The sequence below is a fragment of the Gouania willdenowi genome, chromosome 6, assembly GCF_900634775.1.
Source record: "Gouania willdenowi chromosome 6, fGouWil2.1, whole genome shotgun sequence".
Lineage (NCBI taxonomy): Eukaryota > Metazoa > Chordata > Actinopteri > Blenniiformes > Gobiesocidae > Gouania > Gouania willdenowi.
Window position 1 is genome coordinate 29,055,971 of NC_041049.1, and position 22,992 is coordinate 29,078,962.

Below are 22,992 nucleotides of genomic sequence, written 5' to 3' on the forward strand. Positions count from 1 at the left end.
TGACGAAATTAAAATATTTGTTCATGAAGATGCAGAATGTACTCTGTATACAAGGGATGTAACGATTCACTCAACTCCCGATACCATTCGATTCATGATACTGGGTTCATGATACGATTCTCTCACAATTTATTTTACAAAATGGGACTGTAGACAAATGATGATTGAAAAATATTCCTTTATTTTTATTGGGAAAAAAAAAACTAGAAAATACTGTATTATTTTCCTTTTATTTTCACTGTCAAAAGAATCCCTTGATAAACTATTCAAAACAATGCAATTTAACTAAAAATAAATCTTGAATGAAATAAATAAAGGAATAATACAAATGAAGAAGAAGCCTATTAATATAAATTCTGGTTCTATAGTAAACAATCCAAAACTGCATAATAGTTATTTTTCTTTTTAAAAGTGCAAATTAAAATGTATTTTGTGCCTTAACAATTGGACTTTTAAAAAAGAAAACAGTCTGCACTGTATTTAGTCAGCAGAGGGCGCTGGTAACCCAGTGTTCGGTTGGGATGCAGCTATTCTGTGCAGTGAAGAAGAGATGCTATACTAGCAGACAGAGCTAATAGAAAAATGTGACTTTTACAGATATTCAAGTAATATTACAGATATTCTTTCGGTGCTAAATGGGTAAGGAATTATTTATGAACATGTTTAAGAGTAGAAGGCGGCCAGAAAGAAAGTAGTAGCAGATTCCGCCTGCCGCCTTAGCATTTGGACAAGAGAAGGATAAATATATATATATATATATATATAGCGCCCTCTGCTGTTTAAAATACCTATGAATCGATTTTTAACTGCCTAACGATTAATTGTTACATCCCAACTGTATACTGTTTGATTTCGTTGTATTTAATTTGTTATTCTGTTACAATCTTTTTATTAATTTTCCCTCAGCAAAATGCACTCATCGACCAGTGATAATTAAAAACTTTATTATGATATTATCGCTCATCACTGATAAAGTATTGAGAAGCTACAGAAAGAGTTTGCACCACTACCATATTCAGATATCATTACAGGATATTTAACTTCCTGAAATCATGCCAAACATGCTTAATATGGTCTTTTTGGAGTTAACTATTGGAATTTCCTATTTATACGCAGTAGAAATTCACTGAAACCAGCACAAGCTGAAATCATGCTGGATTTTGTTTGAGATTTGACGTCCAGAAAAATATGTTGGAAAAGTGTGATATTGTCCTAAAACATGTGGGTGAGGGTTTAATTAATTAATTTATGTATTTATTTGATAGTGATCGTCCAAATTGATGAATATCTAATTTAGCAACATATATATATATGTGCCGCCTATGCTATTTCCACTTTAGAAGGTGAAGTCTGTCGTATTATGACAGATTTTTTGCAAGAATTGACATTAACCCACTCCCTGACCATATGTTTAGGACAAAAATTGCATTAAAACAATAATAATAGTAACAATATTGCCATTTCTGTTTCCATTCGTTATCCATGATCAATGAAAATCGGAGGCTCTACATCCACTAAAAACCTGATCTCCTGCATAAATTCCTGCCAAATTCTAAACTGAGTTTACGATCATGCCCTTTATCAACCCGACATCCTCCTCCTTCATGGTATCACTCTGTGTTATCAACTCACCAATGCTCTTTATTTAATAACAATACACATATTTTTGAGATTTCCTCTCTGTATGATCACAACAATGCATAAAACGAGATGGATGGTTTTGTTTAAATTGAATTAAATTAAATTAAATGAATCACTACACTTTCTAATTGGTCTGTCGTATACAGTATATGGGAGGAGAGATGATAAGGTCGAGAAATCAGATTTCTTCAGACCGGTTGTAAGATTGTGGTCCAAAGTGAAAATCCGTGTTTCCTCAGCATCTCTTATTCACACTGCCTCTGAGGCTGAAGGCTGTCCTGTCAGGCTCCTCCGGCCCGAGGCTTGTAGCAGCACTGCTTGATTCATGAAGTATTAACACGTTCTCGGATCATGTTGTAGTCCTGCAGACTAGAATCAGGCCCTTCTGAAATGGCATTATCTACACTGTCACTCAGAACTATTTTGGTGGCTGTTGCTGAGGCTGGGTAGGGGTTTAGAGACGACAAAAATAATGTGTCTACAAACAATAAAGAAGAACATCAGTCTGGATTTATTTCTACTTTAAGCACTGGCTACCTGCCAAAACATTTTTACAGCTTATGTCGTCAGACTGCAATACATTAATTTAAACTTCTGATAAAATCATCAAAATGGGCAAAAAATAAGTTTGTGGTTCGTTTAACCATTCACTTTAGGCCAAACAAGATGTATTAAGATTTAATGTTGATCTTGGAGAATGTATCTAAACACTTCAAAAATAGCAATCAATCCATTAAATACATTTTTAGCAGTCAAGTCTTCAACATGGAAGTTCATGGAAGCTTCATTTTTAACTGTCAAATAAAATTAAAAAAAAAATTCTTGTGACAAAAAAAAATTATTTAGTTTTCATCCTAACTTAGTAATTTAAATTCTCAGATTCTCAGTTGGTTCCGTTTCATTGGTTTACTTTTTTTTTTTTTTTAACCTGAATTACTCTTTTGCGGTCACAGGAGATCATATCTAACTTCCTGCAGAAGCTGCTTGTGATTGGCTCATTGGCATCATGTCCTGCTATTTTACACTAATGCTCACCTACTGTACCTCAATTAACCACTGATTAAATACGCTCTGTTGATTTCATTTTCAAAAACACTTTTACATTGTCTTTTTAGTTGCGTGTATTATTTAGCAGCTGAAAAGGTGCTGAGAGAGAAAAAATATAATGAATAAATAACTAAACAACAACAATACAGCCTTGTTAACATAAAAAAAGAAATTCCAAAAACTAAGAGGAGAAAGCCTCACCCAAACACAATGTTGGTAGCCAGAAACACAGATTATTAATTCAGTATAATTTTTATTTACGAGGAAGTGGAGTCCGTGACTCAAAAGAAGTTTGGGATCATGGCAATAATTTTAAATAACCATGAAATATTAACTTAAATAACTTTTAGCAGTACAAAAACGTTTTTAATATTGACCTTTTTTAAACCCAAACAAACTGCGACACAGTGACGTCATGACTCGGAACTGGAAGTTGTGCGCTCAATACTGCACTCAATACCGAGTGGGAGCAATAATCTTAAAATGAACGTTTTGAATGTTTTGCAACACCAAATTACTCCAAAATAACAGATGCACACACTTGGGGTATTTGGAAGCCGTTGGCGAAATTTCAGGTCGAACTCATACCGCGTCGGGGAGATATTCGCTCCACACACACACGCACACACGCACACAGACCTTTCTTGCTTTTATTAGTAGACTAGTACAGTGCCCGTTGGAAGTATGTATTCCTATAGTGGGCGCTTAAGTAGAGTTGTCAATTATGGTCATAATAATAACAACATACTGTAGCATTATAAAGGGGTATATTTGCAGGTGCAAAGTAAAATAGCGTGTGCAATTTCTCTGGTTTAATGCTATGAGACATGCGCATGATGAATGTGTTGTTTTGTTTTTTTTTTTTACTTATTTTTATATTTTTTTGTTTGGTGTAATTTTCTGTAATGTATGTTTTTTTGCAGTCATTATGTGTATTTTTGTATATTTCTGTTGTCTTTTTGTGCTTTCTTTATAATTATTGTTTTTTTGTTGCTATTGTAGTGTGATTTTGGAGTCATTTTGTGTATTTTTTTAGTGTAGTTTTTTGCATTTTTGTTGTGTTGTGTGTATTTTTTGTATAAATATTTATTTTTGTGTAGTTTGAGTCATTTTCCTATTATTGTTGTCGTTTGGTGCGTGTGTGTTTTTTTGGGGGGGGTAACATCTAAACACTTAGATCTGACTCAGAGCGTAACACTACAGTCACTACCACGCTATGGACGGGTGTCGTGACACAGACTGTAACCGAACTAAATGGTGGTCCGTTATACACTCACACACTTACATACCTGTACGCATGTCACATGTCATATTTGCTCCTCACACAGACACAGACCTTTCTTGCTGTTATTAGTAGATTATTGAGTAGAAACAGAAGCCTACAGCTACTGTACATTAGAAGGTATATGATAGTTCTCCTAGTTTCTGGTTCTAAAACAAGTTTATAAACAGAGTAAAAGGTTGATTACGTGTGTTAACCTTCTTAGCTAACGTTTGGTAGTATGAGCTACTGTAGCTATTGGAAGTGTGATGCACAATGAAAAAGTTAAAATAAGGAAGCCGACAGAGGACTAGAATAAACATTATGTCCGGTGATCTACAAGGGTGCGTAAGAGTGATTGAGCTGCGCTGTGAACACAAACGCTCTCGGCTTGGACCAAACATAAGAAGTGTAAAAGACGACGTAGAGTGGGTGGGTGGGTAGCATAGCAGCCAAGGTGCGTGAACACAAACCGAACCAAATCAAGATAGATAAAATTATCAGCTGTTCTCCACCCATTCAGTCTGAGTCTGGGACTTGAAAACTGTCTCAAACTCTACCGTTCCCAGTGATGCTAAAGTTCGTGCTTTCCACCACAGCGTGCAGAGACACTAGCCACACTTAGACAGTAGCAGCAAAATGGTTTGGAGGTGTTAGTATGCTGTAGGATGTGTCTGTGTCAGAGGGAAAGAAAACATGTAAAGGATGACTACTACTGCAAACAAGGATAGTTAAACCTGCTACACCCGATAGTTTTTATTAGATGAAATCATAGTGTATGACTCACAGATCAATTCAAGAATTACTGTAAATGTCATTTTTTCTACAAAAAAATGACAAAGTGTTGAAAATTACCGCTTGAAAGTTTGTTTTCAACTCCACCTTGTTTGTTGACATTTTCACGCATTGCATTGTGGGATGTGGAGTCTCGTAGACGGATACGTAGAAGTGTTTTTCCTTCATTCTTACCATGATTTCTGGTTTGTCTTCACCAGACTGGAAGATTTGTTTGACAGCATTTGTGTTCTAGTTTGTTTCTGGTATTATCTGTGATATCAGAATGAAGTAAAACTGTCTCTGTGACTCCGCGTGCCATGATGCAAGGTACACAAATTTCAACAAACACAATTTTTATATATGAAAACAAACTTCTACATTTTTCTACCTTTTTCCTTTGTTTTTGGAGTAAATGTTAGACTCATTGATCAATGAGTCATACACTAGGGTTTTTATCTAGTTAAAAATATATGGATTATAGCAGCTTTAGGAGACCACTGTGAACTATGGCACCTGACCAGTGAAGACATTAAGTGAAGTGAAGACCACAGCAGCCTGTTAATCACAAAATAAAGAGTAAAAGTACAGTAGGTGTGGATTTGGAAGGATCTACAAACTTTTGCTTTTGCAGCTAATGTAAATTCACCTTACCAACAGAGTCTCAGGCTCTCTCTCTCTCTCTCTCTACAGCACATCAGTGTTCAAACCTCCTTGTTGTTGTAATCCTGTAAGAACGCTTTGTAACATATAATCATTTCTGCAGCTAACCGTGAATGTCTGAGCTGATTCTGTGGGTGTGCATGTTGTGTGCATTTGCATTCATCTTTTTTGTTTTTCTCTCTAATGCAGCACTGGCTGGAGTTCACAAAGTCAGTTGCAAAGCAAATGAAATGTAAGTCTTTTACATACTGTACATGTTTGTCATTATATGAATACAGCAATTAAATCCGTCATATCAATGTTGGATAATCTTTCATCATGTGTGAATACGGTAACAACACAAACAACAATATTGCTTCAATTTGTCATTGCTAAAAGAAAGCAGCAACATTTAACAACATTTTTACAATTATACAAGTGTATGAAGAAAACTGTGCTGTTTTAATATTATAATACAAAGACCTAAACACAGTTTACATGGAAGAAATGAGCAATTTACAAGCTGTTTGCATTTGCTGCAAAGTGTTTATTAATTTTAACATTTCAATATTATGATGATGTAATAAATAAAAACATTTAACTTTATACGTAAATAACAATAGTAGTTGAAATATAAGTGAAGACAGTTGTCGTATTACAAAAATATTAACTAATGACTCAATGTTCATATATTTGTAGGAAAACTTTCATTAAAAAAACACAGTAAAAAATACATCCACCTGTGAAATAGCTTTTTGTAAAATAAATAATAATAATTAAGGAAATAAATAATTGCTGTCGAGCCAATTAATGCATCTGCAAATAAAAGAGCAATTAACACAAAACAGTGTTTTTTAAAAGGCTTTGCTTTTTCTCATTTGTTTTAAAGCTGCTGGATTTTTTATTTTTTTTACCAGATAAAGACATAGTGTTGGCCTCATTGATCAAACAAATTCAAGATCATTTACACACAAACAAATGGAGAAGGTTGAAATTGCTGAAGGTTTGTTGTGACCTCCACTGTGAACACTCTCTCAATGCATTGTGGGATGTGGAGTCTCGTAGACGGATGCGTAGAAGTTTTTACTTCATTCTTACTGGGATTTCTTGTGTTTCTTTACTAGACAAGGAGGTAGGGCTGCTTAATTAGTTGAAATTTGATCACGATTTTGATTATTACACCCAACAATTAAAAAAATAACTTAATCGGAAAAAAAACGGTTATTAAAAAAAATTAAATAATAATATATATATATTTTTTTTTAATACATTTTATTCGCTAAATAAAACAAACCCACTATTTCGGACATTTACAAATAATAAAGCTTGGCACACACATGTTATTGATCCTAACTTTGAGTTGTTTAATCGCACATACAAGCTCCTCCCCTCCACCCCGCCCCTCTCAAAGCCAAAGCTAGCCTGCAGGCTAACAAGAGGAAAGTTGTTGCTGGTGGTGCTAAAACATGGTAGGAGAAACGCAGCAAAAACACTTGATAAACAAGTGGCAAGTGAAATTCTCTTCTATGGGAACACTTTGGGTTTGATGATGAAGACCTAGAGCGAAGACACGTCATGTGCAAGAAGTGTTTTGTTTTGTGCAAAAGTGAATACTTTATTATAGTGTTTGAAGAATTTTATTTATGTTTATGTTTTTTTGAACAAAAAATTTATAACTTTTTGGTTGACAAATAATCGTTTGAAGAGTCGTGATTTCAATTATGACTAAAATAATCGTGATTAGGATTATTTTCTATAATCGAGCAGCCCTACAAGGAGGACAGTGATTGGTTTGACACCATATACGACCACATTTGACCACATTTATGTTCTAGTTTGTTCCCAGTATATATCACCTCACTCTGCCAGACAATCAATATCGGCCAGTTTCAGATCTCTTCATGTAAACCCCAAAATTAACATCAGCCATTGTCTTGCATTGACTTTAAGGTCCGTGTGGTCACATCTCCTCCTGCTGTGCCCTCCCTCTCCTTCCCTTTCTACTGCAAAAATTAGATTCTATGGTTTAAACCAATATCGACCAGTGTGACACTGATGAGTGTCATCAGAAACATCACTAGAAGCTGCCAGTGTGCCCTCTGAGCGTGGCACGATACAGCACCAGACCAGAGACAGCTTTGACCTCATTATTATTATGACCAGTAGCTGATGTGTGGAGGGTAGGAGGGAAGTGATAACTGTGACGCGCTGTGAGAAACCCAGGAACAAGTCAGCATGAGAGAAACAAATGTCTTTTTGCACAATATGCCAGTTTCAGTTATAGAGAAATCACTTTTTGCTTCATAGAACAGTATCAAAGGTTTTAAAATGATAAACTTTGTCTTTAAAAACAGCTTGTTTTACGGCTGTGTTTGGGGGTGTGGAATTTAAACAGCTAACATAGTGCTAGCCACACAGGGCTGGCTTTAAATTGTTCGGTGCCCTTGGCAAGAGTGGACTTCAACGCACCCCCCAAATAAATAGATAAAAATAAATAAAGTTTTTTTTTTTAAGTCTATACACAGTGTGTAAACAATATTAATATTTTTAATATCAAGAAAAAACAATGCAATTCTGCAACACATTAAAAACATACAACTTTTTTTCAAATTTAGAAAAATACACTATAAAACAATAAACCTACAGGTATAGTAAAATGTCCTGAAGGAAAAACAACAACAATGGTGCAAAATGTAAAAAAAAAGCAAAACAGTGCAATCAAAAGTTAAAATAAAATTTATACTTTCCTGTTTGGTTTTACTAGTCAGTAACAAAAATCTTAAAACCAAACAACACAATGAGCAAACATCACAATAGAATTATTGAGAATAGAACAAGAATCAAACAAAGTAAATAAAAAATATGCATAAATATGGGCAGAAGGTCAGTGGTTATGGTTACATATTTTTCATATTAGTATTGTATTAAGAGAAAACATTTACAGTGATTGTAAAGGGTGTGTTTAATGTTCATTATACCTTTTAAATTATTATTATTATTATTATTATTATTTGGGAGCGGATGCAAATTGGCGCCCCTTCAGCAGATGGCACCCCAGGCAGCCGCCTGTGTTGCCTAACTCAAAATGCCCCCTGGCCATGTTGTTCCTGCTTTTCTCATGGCGCGTCACAAATGTGGATAAAATTACATTAGTATATCTGGTCCTTTTCACTCCCAATGATGAAGCATTTAAATTTAGTTTTGCACTTTTACCTTATCAGCTCTCCTGCATTTTTCCTGTTGAACGCACTAAACATTCATTTAAATATGGCGGACTGAACTAGGACTACACGTGCATTGAGCTGCCATGCAATCTTAGTAGATACGGTGCTGCAGATCAGGAAATCGTGCCTCCAAAATATTCATATGCAAAATATTCTGCACCCTTTATTTGAGATCTTAGTAAACCTGCCTCTATGTCTTTATCTGATAAATAAAATACATATATATCTCATCTCTAGCAGCTTTGAGGTAACCTTAAAACTGATTAATCTCATGAAATATTTTGTAATTTTTATTATAAAAATTGTGACATTGAACATGAAAAAGTTCACAAATGTCCTCCTGCTCTTCCAGCCCAGCCTCCGTTCACCCTGTGTCTGCGGGTAAAGTTCTACCCTCCTGACCCTGCAGCTCTGAAGGAGGAGATCACTCGGTAAGTCGTCGTGATGTAGATCTTAATGTTGTCTTTCTGCTTCACTCCTCAGCTCAGGTTTTCCTTTAGTTTCAGTCGCAAAAGCTGATTTCTTTTGTTGCAGGCAGTGCTATTGTTGTCATCATGTTTGTTTTATTCAGGCTGTTGTGCACATTGTGCTTTCAAATGTAGTGACAGAGGAAAGGATTATCTCTCCAAACAGTTACAGTATTTATAACCTTTTATAATTAAACCCTCCGTGTACTTCACTGTTTAAAATATTGTGTTAAATATTACAAAAAGGAGCAGCGCTGTATATAAAAAAACAACAACAACCCAGCAGCATTAAACTTTTGTTGAATGAATGCCAAAAAAAATTCTCATCTCATGACACTTTCATTAACATCTGTAAAACATGAGGTCAGTGGATTGACCTCCCACCACCACTGAATGGGATGAAATGTGTGCAGTGTAGATGATGAACAAAGTGGCTGAGGAGATGTCAGAGGGTCTTTATTGAAGCGAGAGTGAGAGGAAGCCAGTGGAGGAGGGGAATGGCAGTGATGGATGGTATGATGTATGTAGGAGAGCCTGGTCGGAGATGATACAGAAGGAGTCACATGTCGGGATTCTCATCGTCCGTTTCAAGATTTCCTCAATTCCATTTCAGAGTTTACCCATTTTAATTTCCCTTTTATGGTCTTTCCCTATTTAGATAACTTTACTGCTATTAAACTTCCTGAATAGTCATCTACTGTTACTCATTTTATATTCATATGCTTCAGATGACTCATGGAAGCCGGAAGGGTTACGATGAAATAATATGAGATTATGTCACGAGGAGTTTGACGTGCATTTACACTTGCTCGACCCACAGCCTCGCTTTTTATAGGAAAAAAACCATGAAAATGTGTAATATTATCTATCCTTAGCAGAAAGGCCCAGACTTCCATCACCCTGGCCACTTTGTCCAGCTCTTCCCAGCCCAGCTGGGTCTTCCTCGAACACTTCACACTGCGTCTGGGGTGCATCCTAATCAGGTGCCTAAGCCATCTGATCTTACTCTTCTTGATGTGTATAGGAGAAGTGTATCTACTCCGAGCCCCTCTCAGATACCTGAGCTTTTCACTCTATCTCTAAGGGAGAGCCCAGCCGCCCTACAAAGGAAGCTCATTTTGGCTGCTTGTACCCTCAACCTTTTTCTTTCAGACATGACCCAAAGCTCATGACCATAGGTGAGCGCAGGAACGTAGACCGACCGGTAAATTGAGAGCTTTGCCGTTTGGCTCAGCTTCCTCTTCACCACGACAGATAGATGCAGACTCTGCATCACTGCAGACTCTGCACCAATCTGCCTGTTGATTTCTTGCCCCATCCTTCCCTCACTCGTGAACAAGACCCACCAACCACCCTCGAGGAATCACCCTCAAATTTTACACAAAATCCAGCACAGCTGTGTGATTACATAGCAGGGGTTAAATTTGACATGTTGTCCATTTGCTACACTTGCTAGACATTGAGTCATATGTTCCAAAACATTCATGTGAGGTATTTCCATGTCATATTGGGGCCTGATTTTAAATGAATAAAGAATAAAGTTTCAGAATCCATGTTTTTCACCTATTTTCTATGATCAGTCCCTAGATATGAGACCTGCTCTGCTAATTAGAGGACGTGAAAGCTGATTTTTTTTCAAATGTTTGAAGCAGTAAATCCAGGTTCATGGTTCTCGACCGAAAAAAAGTGGAGTGCATTCTCCGGGTTGGGGATGAGATCCTGCCACAAGTTGAGGAGTTCAAGTACCTCTGGGTCTTGTTCACAAGTGAGGGAAGGATGGAGCAAGATTGGTGCAGCATCTGCAGTGATGTAGACTCTGCATCGATCCATCATGGTTAGGAGGAAGCTGAGCGAAAAGGCGAAGCTTACGATTTACAGGTCGATCTACGATCCTACCCTCACCTATGGTCATGAGCTTTAGGTCATGACCAAAAGAACAAGATCGCAGGTACGAGCGGCCAAAATGAGTTTCCTCCATAGGGTGGCTGGAACCGTAGAGATAGGGTGAGAAGCTCAGTCATCCGGGAGGGGCTTGGAGTAGAGCCGCTGCTCCTCCGCATTGAGAAGAGCCAGATGAGGTGGCTCGGGCACCTGAGTAGGATGCCCCCCCGGACGTCTCTGAGGCGTTCAGGGCATGTCCCTCCAAAAGGAGACTTCGAGGAAGACCCAGGACACGCTGGAGAGACCCTGTCTTTCGGCTGGTCAAGAAGAAAATCTGGGCTTCCCTGCTAAGGATGCTGTCCCCGTGACCCGATTACGGATAAGTGATCGAAGATGGATGGATGGATGGATGTTTGAAGCAGATCAATCATCACAGCAGCTGCATCTTGATGGTTACAGAATATGAAAAACTCTTGAAAACAGAGGAGAAACTGATATAATGTAAAACTACTGTTGAGTATTTCAAATATTCATTATGTCCATGATGACAATAAGAAGAAAAGAAAATGCTGGATGTATTAGTTGACATTGCACTGATGTTAAGAGAAAAGCAATACGATTTATTCCGGGTAATGCTTTTAATAGCATGTCTGGTTAATCTCTTGTGAATAAAAATCCTATGAATAATTGACATGCTACTCTTTTTGCAGTGCTAGGGTTAGAGTGGGTTCAGCTGAAAGGTTGTGGGTTTAAATCCTTTTTGAGCTGAGTTTACATATTGTTTTTCAGACATTGAACTAAGGAACTCTCTTCAGGAAGCACTACTACATACACTACAGTGTGGAGAAGGAATATTTTCTGAAATATAATAGTATTGCTGTATTTTTCTTAAAATGTTACACGATTGAGGGAAGAAAGTTGTTAACCTTATGTCTGGCTTCCGTCTCCTCCTTAAAGATAAAAGTATCTCTGTTTTCCGTCCTTAGGCTGCTCTCCATAATGGCTCTATGTGTGTGTTAGACATGGAAGCAGCATTTTAATGCATGTCTCTATATGATAGTAGCATCATTAGCACTTCTGTCTGACAGTTTCATGTTCTCTACCATGCTCACCGCTAACTGTACAAATTGCACTAATGATGACGACACTAATGACCATCATCAGCATTGTCATTATTATGGCTTTGCTACAAACGGTCTCATTAGGTTTTTACTTCAGGACTGTAAAATCAGACTGGAGGCTTAAGAAGAGAAAGCACAGGATCAGGAGCTTATTTCCCCTCAGGGCTTTCCTTCACTCCTTCACTCCTTCACTCCTTCACTCCAAACAAAGGCTCACTCCAGTTCAATCAGAAAGAAATATTCAAAGCACTGAAGTGAAACAGGAGATCAGCATACAGCAAGTGTGTTGTACTGCCTCCTTCTTTCTGTTTCCACAAGGAAATGTGAATGTTATTCCAGCTAATAATAATAATGGCTTGGATTTAGGGGTGTTGGAAAAAATCGATTTGGCGATATATATTACGTTGCGCAATTCTCGGATTGATTCAAAATGCATCCATATCGATTTATATATATATATATATATTTTACCTTTATTTAACCAGGAAGGTCTTTTCCACTGCAGGAGACATTGTAACTGCACAAAGAAGTGCTGAAAGCTGGGCAAAATGAGCAGCTTGTGTTTTTTCAATAACATCTAAAAAGAAAGTACTAACTTTCTGCATTTATTTGTTGTTCTAGGCATATACCTCAGTTAACCATGGAACTAAACATAACAACCCTGGATCAACCTGTCACTGAGAATGTTCATGGACATAATATTTTCATTTAAATGTTCACCTGCACTACTCATCAATGCACTACTGCACTATTATCGTATTATTATTATTGTATTTTTATTTCATTTCATTATTATTATTATTATTATTATTATTATTATTATTATTATTATTATTATTATTATTATTATTATTATTATTACTATTATTATTATTATCTTATTTTTTTTAGTTTGCACATATTAGTCTAACTACTCTTTATATTTAAGTTACACTTCTTTTTTATTTATTTTTCTTTATTCTAGTTGATTGTTATTATTTAATGTTTAATGTTTACACTATCAGAGAGAGCACAGTTCACCAAGACAAATTCTTTGTGTGTATTCAATACATTACTTGGTCAATAAAGTTGATTTTGATTCTGATTCTGATTCTGATTAAGTTGCACTAAAGTCAAAGTTTGTTTAAAAGCCACAGGTAGATTGTATGTTATTTTTTTATTTTAAGTTGTGGGCACATGGCATGTTAAAGCCAATGTTTTGAGTGTAAAATATGCCAATAAAATATATTTCATACGTATATGTTTTCATGAAGGTGTAAAAATTTACAGATTAGTTGTTTCCTAAGTCATATTAAAAAAAAATAAAATAGCAATAATCGCCTTATACTTTAATATCGGGATATATTGTATTCTATCATATCGTGACCTATTTATCAGGATACGAATCGTATTGCCAGATGCCAGGTAATACACAGCCCTACTACACAGGACTCAAAGCACGTTACAGAAACCATTATTCCAGTGTTTTTTAACCTTTGGTTGGGGTCACCTGGAAGTTAAATGGGGTTGCCTGAAATATCTGTTAATTTATTTAAAAAATAAAACAGAAAACATTAAAATACTAATATATATATACATTTTTCATTATTATTATTTTCTAAATGATAACAACACGCAATCTTAAACAGATGTATTCTATAGTTTCACTATCTTAATTGTATAATTATTTCCAATACAATGCAGTAAGTGTAAAAACTAATCCTGGCTGTAACACAGTATAATAAACATAAATAAAAATTACAATAAAAAAAAAAAACGTCTTTGGGGTTCCCAGAAGTTTGTGCTATCAAAATGGGGTCCCAATCCAAAAAATATTGGGAATCACTGCAATATTCATTCACATCAGTTATAGCAGTGGTGATAAGCTACATTGTAGCCACAGCTGCCCTGGAGCATACTAACAGAAGCGTGGCTGCCAATTCATGCCTACAACCACCAACATTCATACCCATTCATACAAGGCAATGTGGGTCAAGTGCCTTGCCCAAGGACACAACAACAATAACTGGGACAGACCAGGATTCAAACCGCCAACCCTTTGATTATTGGACGACACAATATCACTGCGCCATGGCTGCTTAAAGCTCTATGGAGAATATCTGACGAAAGCTTTGTTTTTCATCTTCTGCAGATATCTCGTCTTCCTGCAAATAAAGAGAGACCTCTACCACGGCCGGCTGCTCTGTAAAACCTCTGATGCAGCCATGCTGGCTGCCCACATCCTTCAAGGTGATTCAAAGTGACAGATGGAAGCGACTTGTAGCACTCACTGAGCTCTCATCCTCTGTTTCACTGCACCCTGTTGTGCACCTCACACATGCACACACAGCCTGTGTAATCTACCTGATAGCATGGAAACTAGAGGTTAGAGCAGACATGGGCAACTTATGGTCCATACAATATGAAAGATAGATACACTACATCATGAGAAATATACAGTAAAATGACCCCAAAAACACAAAATGACAACAAAAATAATCTACATCAAAAACACACAAAACGGCATAAAAAATATACAAATTTATAGCTGCTGTGCAGCTATGGTCGGGGCAAGGCAATTTTAGGCAATTCTGTTCAAATGATAAAATGAACTTTATTTTTATGGGATTTTATGACCAAGGAATTCTAAAGCACTTTACGATATCACCTCACTCTCACATATTCACACAGCAAGGGGACAGAGCTGATATGCAAGGCACTAATCCACCATTTGGAGCAACGTTTTACACAATGACACTTTGACACAGAGACAAGTACAGACTTGGGATTGAACCCTCAACCCCTTGATAAAAAACATGAAAAAAAGACGATGCTCTACGTCAGAGTTTATTAACAGGAGACAACTCTGTGGTACATATGTTTAAAACTTCTCTCATTATAGAGATTCTACAGCTGCAATGATTAGTCAATAAGTCGTACACATCATGAATCCACAACTATTTCATGATTCCACTGAGATAATTTGCACATGGAAACGTCACCTGTCGCTTCACTAATTGACTAAGCCAGTCACCTGTGAGCAAGACAGCAGCTGTTAGCGTTTAAAGGCAGACTTATTAATACATAAATACACATAGTGTATCTAGACAGCATGGATATGTTAGTCATTTGTTTTTAACAATGAGTTATTGGCTCCGTAAGTGAAAAGCTGATGTTTAAAAATGTTTGATCCAATTGTTCACAAGAGAGAAAAAATTCAAAATGCTGTACAAAATTTAGTTTTTGAGATAAAATTTTGAAATTTTCCTAACATCATCTCCCATGACTCTACATTTTTTAGTATATGTTTTCATCACCGTTTACAGTCAAACACTTTAATGCACTGTAGGCTAAATTTTTGATTAATCACAAATCTGTGCGGAATAGATGATGTGTGTAGGACATCTTCAGACTGTTTTGATAAAAACAGAGTAATGGACTTCATAAAATGCAATAGGTTTAAATATACAAAGGTTTCTTTAGTGTTGAGGCTACATTTATTTATTACTTAAATATGGATGATTTGTTGTGGATTTTCAAAATGTTTTAATTAGAGATGTAACGATTAATCGTAAGGCAGTTAAAAATCGTTTTATAGGTATCACGGTTGACATCGATACTTGAATCGCAGTACTTTTTTAAACAGCAGAGGGCGCTATATATTTATCCCTTCTCTTGTCCAGCAGTGTACGCGGCGGGCAGAATCTGCTACTACTTTCTTTTTGGCTGCCGTATACTCTTAAACATGTTCATAAATGATTCATTACCCCTTTAGCACCGAATGAATATCTGTAATATTACCAGAATATCTGTAAAAGTCACGTTTTTCTATTAGCTCTGTCTGCTAGCATAGCATCTCTTCTTCACTGCAAGAATCTGCATGCCAACCGACCACTGGATTACCAGTGCCCTCTGCTAGTCTAAATAAATATCTGACGTAAATCAGTTCAATGACTGTTTTTTTTTTTAAAGTCCAATTGTTAAGGCACAAAATACATTTTCAGTTGCACTTTTAAAAAGAAAAAGAACTATTATGCAGTTTTGCATTGGTTACTATAGAACCAGAATTTAAATTAATAGGCTTCTTCTTCATTTGTATTATTCCTTTATTTTATTTCATTCAAGATTTATTTTTAATTAAATTGCATTGTTTCGAATAGTTTATCAAGGGATTTTTTTGATCATGAAAAATAAAAGGAAAATAGTACAGTATTTTCTAAGGAATATTTTTCAGTCATTTGTGTACAGTCCCATTTTTTAAAATAAATCGTGAGAGAATCGAATCGTATCAGGAGTTGAGTGAATTGTTACATCCCTAGTGTTAATTTAGACTATTTGTAGTAGTTCCACCTTTTGGATTATTGGCCTGTTTTTGCAGCTGAGGCATTCTGGGATAGGACTGGACCTTTGTGCAAAATGTTGTGATTGTTCGCTCATGAGAAGTAGGATTTCCTCGGAAAAAGAAGAAGAACACTCAGATAGGTTCCTGGCAGCTACGGCTGCTAATAAGAGAATAATTTACACAATGACAAGAAAAATACAAAAAAAGAAAATAAGAAAAAAATTTACGAGAATAAAAACACTCAAAACTTGAATATATGACAAAAACACACAAAGCAATATCAGAAAATATATAAGATAAGAGAAAAATTGACAAAATATACACAATGACAACAAAAATACACAAAATGAATAAAAAACACACACACATAAACCCTTTGTTGTTTCCTGTGTTAATGCTCACTTTGGTCAATATTCTAAATGCTAACATGAATGTTGATCATGTGACCCTCAGATCAGACACATTTACATATTTGTGATCCCGCTGTGATTAAAGTTGCACATCTCTGATCAAATTAATTCATTTAGTTAAACAGGTAATTGATTAAATAACCATTAATAACCATAGTCCCAGCTTCAGTAACAAAGTAACCTATCTACACGTAAAAAGTCGTCAACCTGCGTTTGACATCCAACACATCCTGCTTCTAAAAAGGTTCTTTAAGATGAATTTACAGGCTCTTATAAACTTAAAGTTGGTGAATCTGGTCCTTTGATTAGATGTGCTGTGAGGTCACAGTGTCTTCATTTGCTGAGACTGACTCACTTGGAAGCTTTTGCAGCAGCAGAACACTTGAGATGCCACAGAAAGCCACCTTGTTTGGAGCGACTGGTCTTCCTCTGTGAGAGGAGGTTATGAATTAAAGATGTCCTGCATGGTCAGCTCCTCCTCGCTCAGACACAGCAGCATCAGGCTGCTGTGATGGATGAGCGATCGTCTTATTTTGACCTGGATTTGGATGTTCTTGTGTTTTCCTCCAGCTGAGATTGGTGATTATGACCCGGGGAAGCATCCTGAAGGCTACAGCTCCAAATTCCAGTTTTTCCCCAAACACTCGGAGAGGCTGGAGCGCCGGATTGCAGAAATACACAAAACAGTGCTGATGTAAGAATGCAATGAAACGAGTGCAGACAAACAAGCATGCTGTCTGTGATGCTGCTGGCCAGATTATCTATCACTGGGTATTAAAGTGAATGGCATCAAAAAGCAGGCGGGGAGCTTATCTTACAGCCTCATACAAATCAGTCAGATAGTAAATTATATTTTATCTCACAAGTGATGGACTGGAAAACTGACATTTATCACTCTTATGGATGGAGCAGGGTGGGCGTTTGTTGTAAGCTGTACTTCTTCTTTTACTTACTTGTCCTGCTATTTACTAACACCTTCATAGTTTCTAATGAGTCACTAAACACATCTATAAGTTACATATCTGTTGGCCAAAGCAAACAGCAGGGAAGACAAATTTAATTGTATCAACAAAATTTTATTTCATGATTGCAGGAGTAAAAAAAAAAAAATCATTGTGAAACTCTGCTGCCCACTAGTGGACTTTATTTGTCTGTGTTACACACAAAACACATGGTTTTGTGTATTTTTGGAGTCATTTTGTATGTTTGTTGTTTTTTTCTAAAAAAAAAATGTTTTTATGTCATTTTGTGCATTAGTTGTCATTTTGTATATTTTTGTTATCATTGTGTTGTTTTTTTTGTCATTTTTTGTATGTTTTTATTTATTCTACACTCTTTTTGCTCTATTTGTGTTATTTTCTGCAGTTTACACTTATTTTGTGTATTTTTTGTTATTATGTACATATTTCACTCATTGAGTAATTTTTTTCTGTCATTTGTACATTTTACAATAATTTTGTGTATTTTTCCATCATTTTGTGTGTTTTTCTGTCATTTTGTGTGTTTTTCTGTCATTTTGTGTGTTTTTCTGTCATTTGTAAATTTTACAGTCATTTTGTGTATTTTTCTGTCATTCTGTGTATTTTTCTGTCATTTAGTGTGTTTTTGTTGTCATTTTGTATATTTTACACTAAATTTGTGTAATTTTGCCTTTATTTTGTGTATTTTTTCTTTAAACTTGTGCATTTACCTCTGTCCTCAGAGGACAGACGCCTGAAACATCAGAGAGGAACTTCCTACAGAAAGCCCAGATGTTGGAGACATATGGTGTGGACCCTCATCCGTGCAAGGTGGGCTGTTGTTTTTTTCTCTGCCCTACTTACAGCCTGTCAACCTTTAAGTGTGTGTCTGACGTGTTTTAAAATGGATTCTGTGTGCCTCAGGATGTGTCTGGGAACCCGGCCTTTCTCGCCTTCACACCCTTTGGTTTTGTGGTGCTTCAGGGAAACAAGAGAGTTCATTTTCTCAAATGGTGAGCCCAGTGTGCTGCTGTGTGTGTGTTGGACTTCAGCTTGTGAATTGTGCTTATTGTTATGACACAGCGAGGTATACACGTTGCAAACCCTAACCTGAATGAGCATCTGTATGGGTGGTTAGTTATGATCTCAGCACAGGTTTTTTGAGAACAGCTGAGAGGAAGTAAATGATCCTCTTTTGCAGAAACGCTTTAGAAGACATTCTGCTGTCATTAAATCCATAAAAAGGGAAATTGTAAGCTTACTTATTAAGAAGGACAGATTATTAAATCCTTTATCACCACACAAGCAAAGTGAGAATGCGCACATTCCACACAAATGAGTTTCCAAATCTAGCCCATGAATCAAATGGAAATCCCACACTCACTCAGGGAGAAAATGCAAACATATGTGCTGCAATGCAAAGCTTACCTCCAGTAAGCAGCCACGGCAAATAGACATTCACAGCAAACATAAGCAACTGGTGGCCAAGGGGCCACATGTGGCACGCAGTCTAAGATGATGCAGGCCGCAAAGTAAACAAAGACATCAAAAAATGACTTCAGAAACACACAATAATACACCAAAAATAACTGATTTTTTTATTTTTTTTTTTACAAAACTACAGAAAAACAGTTAAGGAAGTGGTAGTCAGAGGGTCACAGGTTCAAATCCAACCTGAATCATCACTATGGGATGTTGAGCAAGTCCCTTAACCCTAACTGCTCATGTATGTCACTTTGGATTTTATAAAAAGAGAATAAGAGAAAAATACACACAAAAAATTACTACACAAAAACACAAAACAACACAAACACTATAGGAGAGAAAAATATACAAAACACCAGAAAAACACAAAAATGTACTGAATGTTATAAGAAAACACAACCAACAACAAAAATACAAAACACCCTTTGTTCTTTCCTGTATTATTGTCCATCTTTGCTTTAGAGTTAGTGTTGGCCGATTCATTCATTTATTTCAAAATTAATTCATCTTCTCTACACTAACTATAAGCAGCTAAATCATCTAATTTAAAACAAGGTTAAATGGAAACTGTGTGAACAAAATTATCCCAAAATATTAGAAATCAAACAGATCTATTAACTTTTGTATTTCTTTGTATCTCTTGTTTCTTTTGTTGCTGCTGTTGCGACAGTTGCCAGTGTGATTAGGTGGTTGTTGTCACTGTTGTCTCGATCGATTCTAAAACCAGACTCTCCCTCTGCCCACCCATAGATCACCGTGTCAGCCACGTGTTACAGGTGCTCTGTTTGTATAGAACAGCTTTCTGCAGCAGATATCAGCAGTGAAGGCTGAGATAGGAAAAGATAGTTTATTGATTAGTTGTGAGTGAACAGTGGAGTGGATGCTGTGTTTTGTGTTCCCATCCTGAAATCAGACCCATATTCTACATTGTTGTCTATAACGTCCTCATGTGTCGACTTTCTTTTCCTTCTCATTGCCTGTTCCACAGGGAATACTATCAACCATGTGATTAGTCAAAGCTGTATGTGCTTGTATGAATATTTAAACAGATTGTGGCTTTCTGTCTGTGTTGTGTGTAACGACTGCCATGCTGTGTCCTGCACAGGAACGAGGTGACCAAACTCAAGTTTGAAGGCAAGACTTTTCACGTATATGCAAATCAGAAGGAGGTGAGCGCGTGAACTGTTGGTGCAGAAATGTGTAGCAATGTGTGTCCCAGAGGATTTAATGGTCCTGCACTTCTTCGTTCCATTTTAACATGCAGGACAATAAGATCATCTTGACGTACTTTGCACCCACACCGGAGGCATGTAAGCACCTTTGGAAGTGCGGCGTGGAGCATCAAGCTTTCTATAAGTGAGTGTAATGGTGTTGTGATGTGGTGCATGGTGCTGAGGGGAGCAGAGCCTCCCTGTGACCTGAGACGGCCTCTGCTCCAGGTCGTTTATCAGCAGGAGAAGGAAGTGTGTGTGCGACCTTTAATAAAGAAGTGTAAGCTGTCATGGGAACTCTCCTGCTGAGATATGGCTCCCCTGTCTCAGGCATGATAAATGAATGTATTCAGCTCAGGAAAGGTGAACACAGGCCTGGTAATGAGTCAGGATGATGAAGGCTGAGAGATGCTTCTCGATGTAGATAAATTGCCCTTCTGGGGTCTCTACTATGAAGCTGGATAAGTATATTCGGGATATCTCTCCATTAGCGGGCTTCACGTAACCAAACATTATCTGTTAGACAGCCTCTGTCCTATGAAGCATTTTATCAACACGTTCACTTAAGCCAGGGGATTTCAGCCTGGCTACGTGTACACCCCAGTGACAGGGGCGGAGATTACAGCATCAAACCAATCACAATCACAGAGAAACCACGCAGATTTATGTCACAATTGAGGAATAATTCTTTTAAAATATGAATGATCGAAATCCATAAATCAGACCAAAAACAGGAAGGAAGGAACACTGGAATTGATGAGTGTTAATGCTTAAATTTGTGAGATTATAGAATATTAACGCAGAACTAAGTAACTTTTTCACCTTAATAAATCCTCGTAGTCCCTGTGAGGGTAATACAAATGTTTATGGGGTTATTGGGGGGTCTTTCATCTCTCCCTGCTGTCTCTGGCCAGAAAATCGCACTTGCAACTTTCCTGTCTCCGACCCGGTGGCAAGACGTACTGCTTTACGGCAGCCCAATACAAACTAATGCTAGATTATGACCAGCCCCGTAGCTGCACATGGTTGTCTACAAATTCATTTTTCTCAAACTTATATCATGGAAAAGCCAGCAAAAGGCAGAGAAGACCACACATACTCACAACCCAGTACTCCATCAGGCAGCACACACACAAATATCCATCTATCTGTCTGTCTGTCTGTCTGTCTGTCTGTCTGTCTATCTATCCATCCATCCATCTTCAGAGCTGCTTTGTCAGCACACAAACACATCACACATTTCACACTCCCTTCCGTATTACTTCCACATCATTCATTTATTTAACTTCTCTCTCTTCCTCATACTGTTCACATGGTCACATGGGATTATATGTGTGAAAACACCCTTAGTGTCACTGTTGTATTAGGATTTTTCAGTGATCGGTTGTTACCGTCTAGGGAGAGCAAAGGTGCGCATGTAGCTGTGGGGTGGGGCAGGCGGCGGGGGGTGCAGAGTCTTTACGACAGTGACATAACCAAAAGGGACCTTTAGGGGGAGCGCTAAGCGCATGTTAGTTCTGTTTTAATTCATGGGAGAATAAACTTACACTCTGATCAGACCTTGTCTGTGTCTCTAATGCTGTGTTCATACAGCCCAGCCTACATCATAAGGTGGACAATATTTGTATTTTATACAGCCTGTATTATCTTAAAGGACTGAGGCTCTTAGGGTTACCACATAATACATCAATGAATTAATTATTTTATTGATTTATTTCTATCGGTCTGAAAGTGCCCGACGCTCACAGGCTTTATCAGCTGACTAATGTATAGGTCAATCCATCACATAAAAATCTATATGTTTCCTATAGGATGTGATCGGGTAAATGAAAGGATTGCATCAATGTCTAAATATTCTCTGTCCTGTCATCGTCACATCAGATCCATGTAGCAACCTGTCCACAGAGTAACGCACCTTTTCTTGGGCAGGTTGTTTGCCAAGAGAACTGATTGGTCAGGAGGCGGAGTTTTTATACTCGTTCATATCCTAGCCAGAACAAAACTTACTCCAGGTTAGCTGTTCAGCCTACGTTACCATGGTGATTTACTAAGAAGTTAACCAGCTTTGTAGCACAGGACACGATAAGAGGAAATCCAGCTTCCAACTGTTCCGCTCTGTCACAGAAAGCATGGGTATGTCTGGATAGCAAAAGAAGCATTAAACAATAATGAGTCATGTTCCACCACAATGTAAACATATTGAATAGTGTATGGAGGCCTATAGTGCAGGCATGCGTTTTGCATCATTTATTACAACAGTGTTTGATACGTGTCCTATGTGTTCTGGTGCTCAGAAATTATTTACCAAATTACTCTTAATGTCAAGATGAACAAAATGTTCGTTTTCCTCTTTTTTTCACCAACAGGTTGGAGAAGTCCAGTCAGGTGCGCACAGTGTCCAGCAGCAACCTGTTCTTCAAGGGAAGCCGCTTTCGCTACAGGTAGAGTACTGCTCCCTCACGTCAGCGTACATCCGTAGACAAAAGGATCATTGTTTGCCTGATGTATTCTACCGTAGCACACGCCACGAAAAAGGGAGGGTCATCTG

At 37.1% G+C, this 22,992-nt stretch overlaps 1 protein-coding gene across 1 annotated transcript in view; it reads left to right on the forward strand.

Moving 5' to 3' along the window:
* The window catches only part of frmd5a (FERM domain containing 5a), a 92,141-nt gene that overhangs the window by 54,845 nt on the left and 14,304 nt on the right, over window positions 1–22,992 (forward strand). The window contains exons 3-11 of the mRNA XM_028451087.1: window positions 5,576–5,618; window positions 8,942–9,020; window positions 14,190–14,287; window positions 17,360–17,483; window positions 18,492–18,579; window positions 18,673–18,761; window positions 20,339–20,402; window positions 20,507–20,589; window positions 22,811–22,885. Coding sequence (XP_028306888.1) covers window positions 5,576–5,618; window positions 8,942–9,020; window positions 14,190–14,287; window positions 17,360–17,483; window positions 18,492–18,579; window positions 18,673–18,761; window positions 20,339–20,402; window positions 20,507–20,589; window positions 22,811–22,885 — 743 coding nt within the window. The remainder of the gene's footprint in view (window positions 1–5,575; window positions 5,619–8,941; window positions 9,021–14,189; window positions 14,288–17,359; window positions 17,484–18,491; window positions 18,580–18,672; window positions 18,762–20,338; window positions 20,403–20,506; window positions 20,590–22,810; window positions 22,886–22,992) is intronic.